The sequence below is a fragment of the Lichenostomus cassidix genome, unplaced genomic scaffold, assembly GCF_008360975.1.
Source record: "Lichenostomus cassidix isolate B80296 unplaced genomic scaffold, HeHo_3.0 HiC_scaffold_36, whole genome shotgun sequence".
NCBI lineage: Eukaryota > Metazoa > Chordata > Aves > Passeriformes > Meliphagidae > Lichenostomus > Lichenostomus cassidix.
Genome location: NW_028147270.1, coordinates 457,763 through 468,608, shown reverse-complemented (window position 1 = coordinate 468,608; position 10,846 = coordinate 457,763). Strand labels below are relative to the sequence as shown.

The 10,846-nt window shown below is 51.1% G+C and overlaps 2 protein-coding genes across 2 annotated transcripts; one reads left to right on the top strand and one right to left on the bottom strand.

The window, feature by feature from the left end:
• Window positions 1-952: 952 nt before the first annotated feature.
• On the bottom strand, window positions 953-1,865 carry LOC146423697 (uncharacterized). The gene is made up of 2 exons (XM_085044428.1): window positions 1,814-1,865; window positions 953-1,623 (listed from the first exon to the last, which is right to left on the bottom strand). Exons 1-2 carry the CDS (start codon window positions 1,863-1,865, stop codon window positions 953-955), a joined length of 723 nt encoding a protein of 240 aa, XP_084900554.1.
• A 5,282-nt stretch (window positions 1,866-7,147) lies between these two features.
• Window positions 7,148-10,846, top strand: LOC146423696 (uncharacterized). Its single transcript, XM_085044427.1, has 3 exons — window positions 7,148-7,200; window positions 7,389-8,420; window positions 10,794-10,846. Exons 1-3 carry the CDS (start codon window positions 7,149-7,151, stop codon window positions 10,844-10,846), a joined length of 1,137 nt encoding a protein of 378 aa, XP_084900553.1. The 5' UTR covers window position 7,148.

Here is a 10,846-nt window from a genome sequence, read left to right as displayed (position 1 = left end):
TGTGAGGTGCCACAAGTGCAGATGTGGTGCAGAGCAGGCTCAGAGCACCTCTGGGAGGGGATGAGACCCTTCCCCAACTCCAAACCACACCAAAATCACCATAAATAGGACTTTGCGTCTTCAGAAGCAACTGGCAACTTGGAAGTGACTCCAACTCAATCCTACTGCGAGAAGGAAGGGAATCTTCCCAGTGAGCTGCCATCCCACCACTATTAACAATGGGTGGGATTTAGAAGTATAACACTAATAAATAATACAAACAAATAATAGTAACAACAATAACAAGAAATGAACCCCCAAATTCCAACACACAGCACCACACCAAAAGGATGAACCTCCTTTATCTTTATTGCCCCAAGGCTCATGAGAAAGAATCCTCATATATAATACCCAAAAACCCACTCAGGAACAGGTTTCCCCTCCCTTCATCACCCCAACCTTTGGCTGTCTCATTCCAGATCCTGCTCCACAGTCCTAATCCCCACCCCAACCCATCTCACCCCTCCTGGACATCAAGACCCCCTTCCCAAGCCCTATTTCCACCCTTCCACCACTCCAATTCCCATCCCACCCATCCTGCCCCACCCAATGCCCACCTCACCCCTCTGGAACTGCATCCCACTTTGCTGAATCTCCCTCCTATGCCATCCCACCCTGAGGGGCTGTGGAATTGAGTTGTTTTGGGCAGGGATTTAGCCATTTTGGGGTAACATTGAGTACTTTCCAGTGGAATTGGGTGGTTTTGAGAAACAGGGTTAACCCTCTTGGCTTTTCAAACACAAAATGGAGAAAGAAACTGTACCAAATACCCCAGAAGCACCAAATCACCCAGAATAGCTCCCGAAAACCAAACACCCCTCCCAAAGAGCAGTAAATCCATGAGGCTTTAGGTAATAAGGCTGGAGAAGAAGATAAAGCTGTTCCTGCAGTTGGGGCTTGTGCAGGGCTTCTCTTACTGGTGGCCCCGTTGGTGTCTCGTCAAGTGAGAGCTCTGGGTGAAGCTCTTCCCACACTCAGGACACTCATAGGGTCTCTCCCCTGTGTGGATGCGCCAGTGGGTGATGAGGGTGGAGTTGTGCTTGAAGCTTTTCTCACAGTCAGGGCAGTGGAAGGGCCTCTCCTGCGTGTGAATCCGCTCATGGATGAGGAGATGGGAGCTCCTCTGAAACCTCTTCCCACACTTGGGACACTCATAGGGTCTTTCCCCAGTGTGGATCATCTGGTGGCGGATCAGGTGGCATCTCCTGGTGAAACTCATCCCACATTCCCCACACTCATATGGCCGTTCCCCAGTGTGGATCATCTGGTGGCGGATCAGGAGAGAGCTTGTCATGAAGCTCTTTTCACATTTCAAGCACTTGTAGGGCTTCTCCCTGGTGTGAAGCTGCTCATGGGCCACCTGCTCATAGCTCTGGCACGATTGCTGGCCAATTTCCTGGCACAGGGTGGGTCTTTGCTCCTCACAGCACCCTGGGCTTGGTTTGGAGCCTTTTGTCGTATGGGATCTCCAGGGCTTTTCCTCCCCATTGGATTCCTGCACCATGGAGCTGCTCAAAATGGCCTCTTCCATGAGGTTCTTCAGGGAGGATTTGTCCTCCTTACTCTCTGTCTTCAGCTCGTTGCCTGGGGGAGGAAGGACAAGGAGAGGATTTGGGATTTGCCTCCATGCCAGAGGGAAGGGGAAGGAGATCCCCCCCAATCCATTCTCGGCAAGACGGCGTCAGCAGCAGGGTTGTCCTGCAGCCGGGGCAATGCTGGGCTGGGAGATGGAGGAGAAGAGAGAGAGAGAAAGGGGAAGTGAGTTCCTCCTCACTTGACTGGCTGTCCCAGGGCATCTTCCTCTTACTCACAGCCTCCTTCTCCATCCAGCCAAGTTTGGCAATGGGAAATCCTGTTTTGGAGGGAAAAACAAGGTGTGAGTTCATTGGGTTTGAAGGTTATTCCTGCCCCAGTCCATCTCTAGAAATCACTGGCTGTATAGTCACTGTAAAAACCCTCTGAAACACTGTGCTGGTTTAAACTGGCAGGAGAAATGGATTCCCCCAAACTGCCCCAAGAGAGATTAAGATGGGAGTCACAATCCACCAAAGAGATTACAAGAAATACAATGACACAGTTTTAACTCACAAAGGCAGAGTATAACCAGGCACCCTCGGAGAAGAACAGCATGGTGTTCCTTAGTTCCTGTGCTGAGCGTCACATGGCCCCATTGTATGCAAAGAGAAAGCAAAAGGAAACCAAACCTGTTGGTCTGAGTGGTGGTCACAGTCCTTCTGAAGTGGTAGTTGCAGTCTTGTCTAAAGCAGTGGCTGCAGTCCTGTGGAAGTTCTGCTCCTTCTTCTTTGGATCTGTTGAGTTGTGTCCCACAACCCCAAAGCCAGATTATATATGCTCAGGTTCAGGTGGCAATGCTCAGTACCTCCCCCTGGGCAGAGGGTTTCACAATGGAAAGATGTCATCCTGTGAGTCATGGGATATTTGAGGAGTCTTTGATGGTCTCAGTCGTTTTAGCTGCCCATTGTGCTGGTGCCATTGAGTCCACGATGGCCCATTAGCAGAGATGACCCCTCAGGGTAGGTGGGACTGTGCTGGTGCTTCCCTGGAGGGAGTCATCTCAGCTGAGTCATTGGTGTGAAGAAACAGAAACACTGCCTTGCCTCACAGGGTTTGCCTCTTCTTCCTTATCTCATTTAACACCCAGCTCGTAGCCTGAGGGATCAGGGGTGCACTGGGCAGCTCCTGCAAACGACCTCTCATCAACAGCTCATCAGAAATGACCTAAGGGGAATAGAATGCCTACTTTGGTCACACCCACAGAGTGCTAAACTGGTGCCCTGCTCCTATAACCAGGACAGACTGGCAGTGAAATGTAATTGCAAGATGTTGTTCCACTTGGCTTTCAGCAAAATAACCCATGGGCAGAGTTCCTTCCAGCTGCAATCATTCCTTGATTTTCACAGGGATTTGTTTCCCATTCCTTCTTCCTTCTGCTTCAAGCTGGGAATGTGCTGGAAAATGTCCAGCAAAGCAAATTTTGCTGTTTGCTCTTGGAACCCAAAAAGCAGCTGGACCTTGTCACCTGGCCCTGCACAGCTCCCTTGGGATGCACAGCAGAGCCAGGACTCTGGGAGCCTCGGGAATTGTCCCCTGGGATCCATGGCACACACTGCAATGGGTTGGAATTCCATATTTTGTAGCAAGGAAAAGATGTTCCTGCCCTTGAAGGCAAAGCTCTTGTGGGGCTGAAAGGCAAGTGGAGATAGTGCAATGACACTTCACTGCCAGCCTGTCCTGGCAAAGACTCAGCAGTGATAACTCCCTCCGGGGAAGCACCAGCACAGAATTTGGATGAAGAATCCAAAATTGGAGGGATGGGATCAGAATTGTGCAGGACAGGGTGGATGGGCTGTGTTTTGAGAGTAAATAAATCACCCAGAATTATTGATTTCTGTTCCATTCATTTTCAGTCAGTTCCAGTTCTATTTTCAGTGTTCCACCTTCTCAGCTGATTGCTCTTTGTGTCCTCCTTTCTCTTCTGCCTCTCTTGGCCTGCTCTGTTTCTCTCACAGTGTCTCTCTTTAGCCAGGGCAAATCCAAGCCAAAGACCCTGCCATGATATTTGTTCCCAGTCCATGAGCTAAAACAACCATGGATGTAGTGATGAAGGCTGGCAGTGAAGTGTCATTGTAAGATTTTACTCCACTTGGCTTTTGGCTCCTGCTTCTGAGGAGCTTTGTCTTCAAGGGCAGAAACATCTTTTCCTTGCTGCAAACTGGAATTCCAGACCCTTGCAGTGTGTGCCATTGATCCCAGAGGGCAATTCCCGAGGCTCCCAGAGTGCTGGTCCTGCCATGCCTCCCAAGGGAGCTGTGCAGGGCCAGGTGACAAGGTCCAGCAGCTGTGTTGGTTCTGCAATGTCACAATGGTCCATTGGTTCCATGAGTTTCCATCCTGTCAGAAATGGACTCCTTGGCTCCCCAGTGTCACAATGGCTGCTTGGGTCCATAAGGTTCCCCAGTGTCACAATGGTGTCCTTGGCTCCCTGAGGCCCAGCAGTGTCACAATGGCATAATGGTTCCATGAGGTTCCGTAGTGCCACCATGGTCTCCTTGGATCCTCAGGGTCACAATGGACATTTAAGACCACATTTTATCACCATGTGTCCTTGATCCAATGACCTTCTGTACTGCCAAAAATGGTTCATTGGTTCCCATGATGCCCTCCTGTGTCCCAGTGGATATTTGGTTCTTTGAATTTCTTCAGTGTCACAATGGTCTCGCTGCTTCCACGAGGCCCTGCGGCGTCACAGTACCCCACAGGTTCCATGAGCTCCTGTTCTGTCAGCAATGGTCTCCTGAGTTCCAACGAGGCCCCACAGTGTCACAGTGTCCCCTTCATTCCACGAGGTTCCATAGTGTCACAATGGACTCCTGGGTTCCATGAGGCCCCACTGTGTCACAATGACTCCTAGGTTCCATGAGTTCACAATGGCCCATTAGCAGAGATGACCCCTCAGGCTGGGTGGGAATGAGCTGGTGCTTCCTCAAAGGGAGTTATCACAGCTGAGTCATTGCCAAGATAGGCAGGCAGTAAAATTTCATTGCACTATCCTGCTCCACTTGGCTTTCAGTCCCACAAGAGCTTTGCCTTCAAGGGCAGGAACATCTTTTCCTTGCTGGAAACTGGAATCCCAGCCCATTGCAGTGTCTGCCCTGGTGAAGCACCGATAGACTCTACAACTCAGAAAGTTATGAAGTAGGTATGCTTTTATTCCAGCTGGGGTGCATGGGCAGCAGCCCCTCCAAAGGCATGCACACCATCAGCAGCTCTTCACTTGGTTTATATTAGGTTACAGGTTACATATGCATAAAGTTACACAATGCTCCTATACATACTCATTACCTGTCCCAGCTTTGTATTATAATGAGTTCAAAGTTCATTTAAATATGCTCGCACAAGTGCAGCGTCACAGATTAATTGTGGGCAAGAGTCCTAAAAATAAATGAGGGATAAAGTTAGTAGTCTTCCTCAGGATGAACTCTTCACCTTGGTTCCTTGCACATGCCCCCTTGGTTCTTGGTCCAAGTCCAAACCTTAGAACTCACTTGAGCCAGTTCTGGGGTCTGAGAGCAGGATGTTCAGTCAAATTCATTATTTTTTATCAATTATTTGCCTTTCCTTTCTATATCCTCCCTTTTACTGGGTAGGCAAAAATCATTAAGCAACTGATATATTGTTTTCAGCAAGCAGTTCTTAGTAAATCATTATCCAAACTCAGGCCTCCTAGGTAAGTTCCAGAAGATTATTATTCAGCTTCTAGCCCCCCTAAATTAGTAACTTCTACCCCTGTAAATCCATGGATCCCAGAGGACAATTCCCGAGGCTCCCAGAGTCCTGGCTCTGCCATGCATCCCAAGGGAGATGTGCAGGGCCAGGTGACAAGGTCCAGCAGCTCTTTAGGCTTCCAGAGCATGCAGCAAAGTTTGCTTTGCTGAACATTTTCCAGCACATTCCCATCTTGAAGTAGAAGGAAGAAGGAAAGGGAAGCGAGTCCCTGCAAAAATCAAAAAATGATTGCAGCTGGAAGGAACTCTGCCCATGGGTTATTTTGCTGAAAGGCAAGTGGAACAACATCTTGCAATTACATTTCACTGCCAGTCTGTCCTGGTTAAAGGAGCAGGGCACCATTTTAGCACTCTGTGGGTCTGACCATGATGACTTATCACTGGTAAAAAATTTGAGATGCAGACACGCAGTATAGGAAAAGGGTAACACCTTGATTTAATAGGATCCCAGATGCCTACCGATGACCAAGAGAGCGACAATATCCCCGTATACAATTTATGGACCTCATAGATTAGCATACCTATCTCAAATTCCCAATGAGAAGTCTAACAAATGAAGTAATTGCCCCCTTATTCAAATTACCTCCCCCCAAAAGGTTACAACTCAGTTCACAAAAATATGTCCCAGTGATTGGGCTCTTACCAAGGTTGGTGCCTCATGCTCTTGAGATTGTGGCGATTTGTTTCGTCTTCTCCAAAGAATTCTGAGCAAGGCAGGGGTAGAAGGGTTATAAACATGTGGGGCTAAGGTACAGGGAGTAAAAAGGACAGGAATGGGAAAGGGTAAAAAGGATATAAAGAGAGTAAAAACGTATAGTGAAAAAGGACAAAAACCCATCAGGCATCAACCAAACTAGGCATTCTACTCCCATTAGGATATTTCTGATGAGCTGCTGATGACAGGTCGTTTGCAGGAGCTGCCCAGTGCACCCCTGATCCCTCAGGCTACCAGGTGGGTGTTAAATGAGATAAGGAAAGAGAGGCAAACCCTGCAAGGGAAGGCAGTGTTTCTGTTTCTTCACACCAATGACTCAGCTGAGATGACTCCTTCCAGGGAAGCATCAGCACAGTTCACCTACCCTGAGAGGTCATCTCTGCTAATGGGCCATCGTGGACTCAATGGCACCAGCACAATGGGCAGCTGCAACGACTGAGACCATCAAAGACTCCCCAAATATCCCATGACTCACAGGATGACATCTTTCCATTGTCAAACTCCCTGGCCTGGGGGAGGTACTGAGCATTCCCACCTGAACCTGAGCATATATAATCTGGCTTTGGGGATGTGGGACACAACTCAAGAGATCCAGAGAAGGTGGAGCAGAATTTCTACAGGACTGCAGCCACTGCTTTAGACAAGACTGAAACTACCACTTCAGAAGGACTGTGATCACCACTCAGACCAACAGGTTTGGTTTCCTTTTGCTTTCTCTTGGCATACAATGGGGCCACGTGGCGCTCAGCACAGGAACTAAGGAACACCATGCTGTTCTTCTCCGAGGGTGCCTGGTTATACTCTGCCTTTGTGAGTTAAAGCTGTGTCATTGTATTTCTTGTAATCTCTTTGGTGGATTGTGACTCCCATCTTAATCTTTTTTGGGGCAGTTCTGGGGAATCCATTTCTCTTGCCAGTTTAAACCAGCACAGCATTTCAGAGGTTTTTTAGACAAGAGGTTTTTTACAGTGACTATACAGCCGGTGATTTCTAGAGATAGACTGGGGCAAGAATAATCTTGAAACCCAATGAACTCACACCTTGTTTTTCCCCCCAAAAGAGGATTTCCCATTCCCAAACTTGGCTGGATGGAGAAGGAGGCTGTGAGGAAGTGGAAGATGCCCCAGGACAGCCAGGCAGGTAAGGAGGAAGTCAGTGCCCCTTTCCTGCTCTCTTCTCCTCCATCTCCCAGCCCAGCATCACGCCTGGCTGCAGGACAACCCTGCTGCTGACTCTGTCCTGGTAGGGATGGACTGGGGGGATCTCCTTCCCCTTCCCTCTGGCATGGAGGCAAATCCCAAATCCTCTCCTTGTCCTTTCTGCCCCAGGCAACGAGCTGAGGAGAGAGACCAGGGAGGACAAGTCCTTACAGCAGAACCTCATGGAAGAGGCCATTTTGAGCAGCTCCATGACCCAGGAATCCAACCAGGAGGAAAAGCCCCAGAGATGCTGCACATGGAGGGGCTGCAAACCCAGCCCAGGGTGCTCTAAAGAGCAAAGACCCACCCTGTGCCAGAATGTTGGCAAGAGCTCCAGCCAGAGTTCAGAGCTGGAGATTCCTGAGAAGCTTCATGAGACCAAGAAGCCTTACGAGTGTGGGGAATGTGGGAAGAGCTTCAGAAGGATCTCCAAGCTTATGGACCACCATCAGATCCACACCGGGGAGAAGCCCTATGAGTGTGGGGAATGTGGGAAGAGCTTCAGCCAGAGCTCCAATCTGATCCGTCACAAGAGGATCCACACTGGGGAGAGACCCTATGAGTGTTCAGAGTGTGGGAAGAGGTTTCAGAGCAGCTCAGATCTCCTCATGCATGAGCGGATTCACAGAGACGAGAGGCCTTTTCACTGTCCTGACTGCAGGAAGGGCTTCAAGCACAACTCCCACCTCCTCAGGCACCGGCGCATCCATACTGGGGAGAGACCCTATGAGTGTGGGGAATGTGGGAAGAGCTTCAGCCGGAGCTCCCACCTGATCCGTCACAAGAGGAGCCACACTGGAGAGAGGCCCTATGACTGTTCCAAGTGCAGGAAGAGGTTTCAGACCAGCTCAGCTCTCCTCCTACACCAGCATATTCACACAGACGAGAGGCCCTTCCGTTGCCCTGACTGCAGAAAGGGCTTCAAACATAACTCCCACCTCATCACCCACCGGCGCATCCACACAGGGGAGAGACCCTTTGAGTGTTCCGAGTGTGGGAAGAGGTTTCAGACCAGCTCAGATCTCCTCATCCATGAGCGGATTCACACACAGGAGAGGCCTTTCCGCTGCCCTGAGTGCAGGAAAGGCTTCAAGCGCAACTCCCACCTCATCAGGCACTGGCGCATCCACACTGGGGAGAGGCCTTACAGCTGTCCCGAGTGTGGGAAGAGCTTCTCCAGGAGCTCTCACTTGACCCAACACCAACGGAGGCACCAGTAAGGGAAGCCCTGCGAGTGCCCCGAGTGGGGGAAGAGCTTCATGCACTGCTCCGTATTCATCCCCCATTGTAGGACCCTCATTGGGAAGAGCCCTGGTGACCCACACTGCCAGTGACCCAGTATTGTGGTTTGACCCTGGCCAAATGCCAGGCACCTACGAAATCTGCTTTCTCTTCTCTCCCCTGCTGCAGCTGTGCAGAGGAGAGGGAAAAAAAAAAACCCTAACAGACACACACACACACAGAGGGCTCGTGAGTCGAGATAATGAACCAGGCAGGATGCACTGAGGGGTAGAACAGATTGAGAACTTAAAGTTGCAAAGTGGTTTATTGGTAACCTAACCCTAAACAGAGTCAGAGGAGGCAAATGAGAACTAAAGATAAGCTCTTAATACACTGTTTCTCTGCTCACCCTCTTCCTCTTTCCCACCAATAGCGCAGGGGGTTGTGGCGGGCAGGGTATGGGTTTTTTTGGTCAGTCCATGACCAAAATTTCTTCTGCTGTTCAGGGAGAGGAGTCCTCTATTTAGCCATGGGTCCCTCCCACTGGAGACAGTCCTCTGCAAACTTCTTTGCTATGGGTCCAATCCCTCAAGCAGCAGCCACTGGAATCTGCTGCCCCATGAGTTCTTGTCCACAGGGTTCAGAGCTCTGAGCCCAGGCCAGGCTGTTTCCATCCCAAGGAACAAGGCCTTTCCCTGCACTGGGACTCCCACTGGATCACAGCTTCCTCCAGGCATCCACCTGCTCCTCTAGCATGAGCACCTCCCCACAGGCTGTGGGTGGATCTCTGCACCCCTTGTGGACCCCATGGGCTGCAGGGGGACAACCTGCTTCCCCATGGTCCTCACCATGGCCAGCAGAGGATTTTCATCTCTGGTTCCTGGAGCACCTCCTCCCCCACCTTCTCCACTGACCTTGGTGTCTCCATGTTGTTTTCCCTCACATATTCTCACCTCCTCCTCATCCACTGTCTAAAAAGAAGTGCTTGCTCACATTGTTTTGATTGCTTCTTAAATATGGATGTCCTGGGGCTGCCAGGGAGACAGGACAACAGTCTCATAGTTGTGCTGGCAGAATGTGTCTACCTGAGCCCATCTGTTCTCCAGGAATTCCAGTTTTCTGTCCCAGTCCCTGGCCTGCCTCTCCCCATGTGGGGTGTACCCCCAAAGTGCCCAAATCACTGCTGAAGTGCCTGAGCTGCTCCCAGCTGTGGATGTTCCTGTCCACCAGCCTCTCCTGGTCAGTGCCATGGGGGGTGGGAGGGGGTTTAGGGAATCCTAGGGGGGGTTGGGAGGGGCTTTTGTGGCTTTTGGGGGCATTTGTGGTGCTGAGAGGGAGTTTGGCATGCTCTGTGAGAGAGGTTTGGAGTCCTGGCTGGGCTGTGTGACTTGGAGAGAATTTGGGTGGGTGTAGGTGGAGATGGGAATGGGGTTATGGTGGCTCTTGGGCCCATTGATATTGCAGGGAGTGGTTTGGGAGCATCCTAGGAGGAGCTGTTGGGTGGTTTGAGGGGCCTGGGAGTGGCTGTGGGGCTGGGAGAGGGTTTTTGAGTGGTCATGACGAACCCAGATCCCCAAAGCTGCCACCATACCACACCCCCCAAGGTGCTGCTGGGGTTTGGGGGCTCCATGTTGGAGTTCATCCTCCTGGCTCTGCGGGAGAAGGTGAAGGCTGTCCACAGGGGTCATGTGTGTTTCTGAGAGCATGTGTGACCCCCATCCCAGTGTCACCTCTTTTTCCCTCCCCACAGGGCTCCTGACCCAGCTCCTGCTGCCCCCAGGAGGGAATTTGGGGAAGGGGCAGAGGGGGTGCACAGCCCCTGCTGGGGGATGACCCTGAGCCAGCGCCCTTTGTTTAGGACCAACCTGGGCTTGGGGCTGCAGGAGGAAGAGGCCGATGGGAAGCAGATCCTGCAGGTGGGACAGTGCTTGGGGTCAGGGCAAGGTCCTGCCCTGCACACCTGGATCAGGTGTGACACTACCCCGGGAAGGGAGCGGGACATTCCCATCCCCACGGATCAGGGCTGTGAGCAGCACTTGGAGCACAGACATGGAAATACTGGGAGGAACTGGGAGCACACTGAGGGTGTGAATTATCCCCACCACCACCTTTCCAGGGCAGCCCTGGATCTGAGAAATGCTCGTTAGGCCTCAGCCTTGGCCAACAGCCCCTGGGCTCAGCTCCTCTGCAGCTGATCACAAACACTGTCTGCTCCCAGGCACTGCTGCTGTCCAACCAGCTCCTGCTTTCTTTAGGAGCAGCCTTGGGAACTGTTTTTCTCCCCTCAGTGGCACAACATCCCTGTTCTCACAGTGTCAGAGAAAGCTGTGGATCCCAAGTGCAGCCAGGATCAAACATTGCAGTGA

Bases quoted from the DNA above. Each gene is read 5' to 3' on its own strand.
- LOC146423697 (XM_085044428.1), bottom strand. From the start codon at position 1,865: ATGGAGAAGGAGGCTGTGAGTAAGAGGAAGATGCCCTGGGACAGCCAG. The intron at 1,624-1,813 runs GTGAGGAGGAAC...TTCCTCCCCCAG, and splicing joins GCCCTGGGACAGCCAGTCAA to GCAACGAGCTGAAGACAGAG.
- LOC146423696 (XM_085044427.1), top strand. From the start codon at position 7,149: ATGGAGAAGGAGGCTGTGAGGAAGTGGAAGATGCCCCAGGACAGCCAG. The intron at 7,201-7,388 runs GTAAGGAGGAAG...TTTCTGCCCCAG, and splicing joins GCCCCAGGACAGCCAGGCAG to GCAACGAGCTGAGGAGAGAG. The intron at 8,421-10,793 runs GTGGGAAGAGCT...CTGTTCTCACAG, and splicing joins GCCTTACAGCTGTCCCGAGT to TGTCAGAGAAAGCTGTGGAT.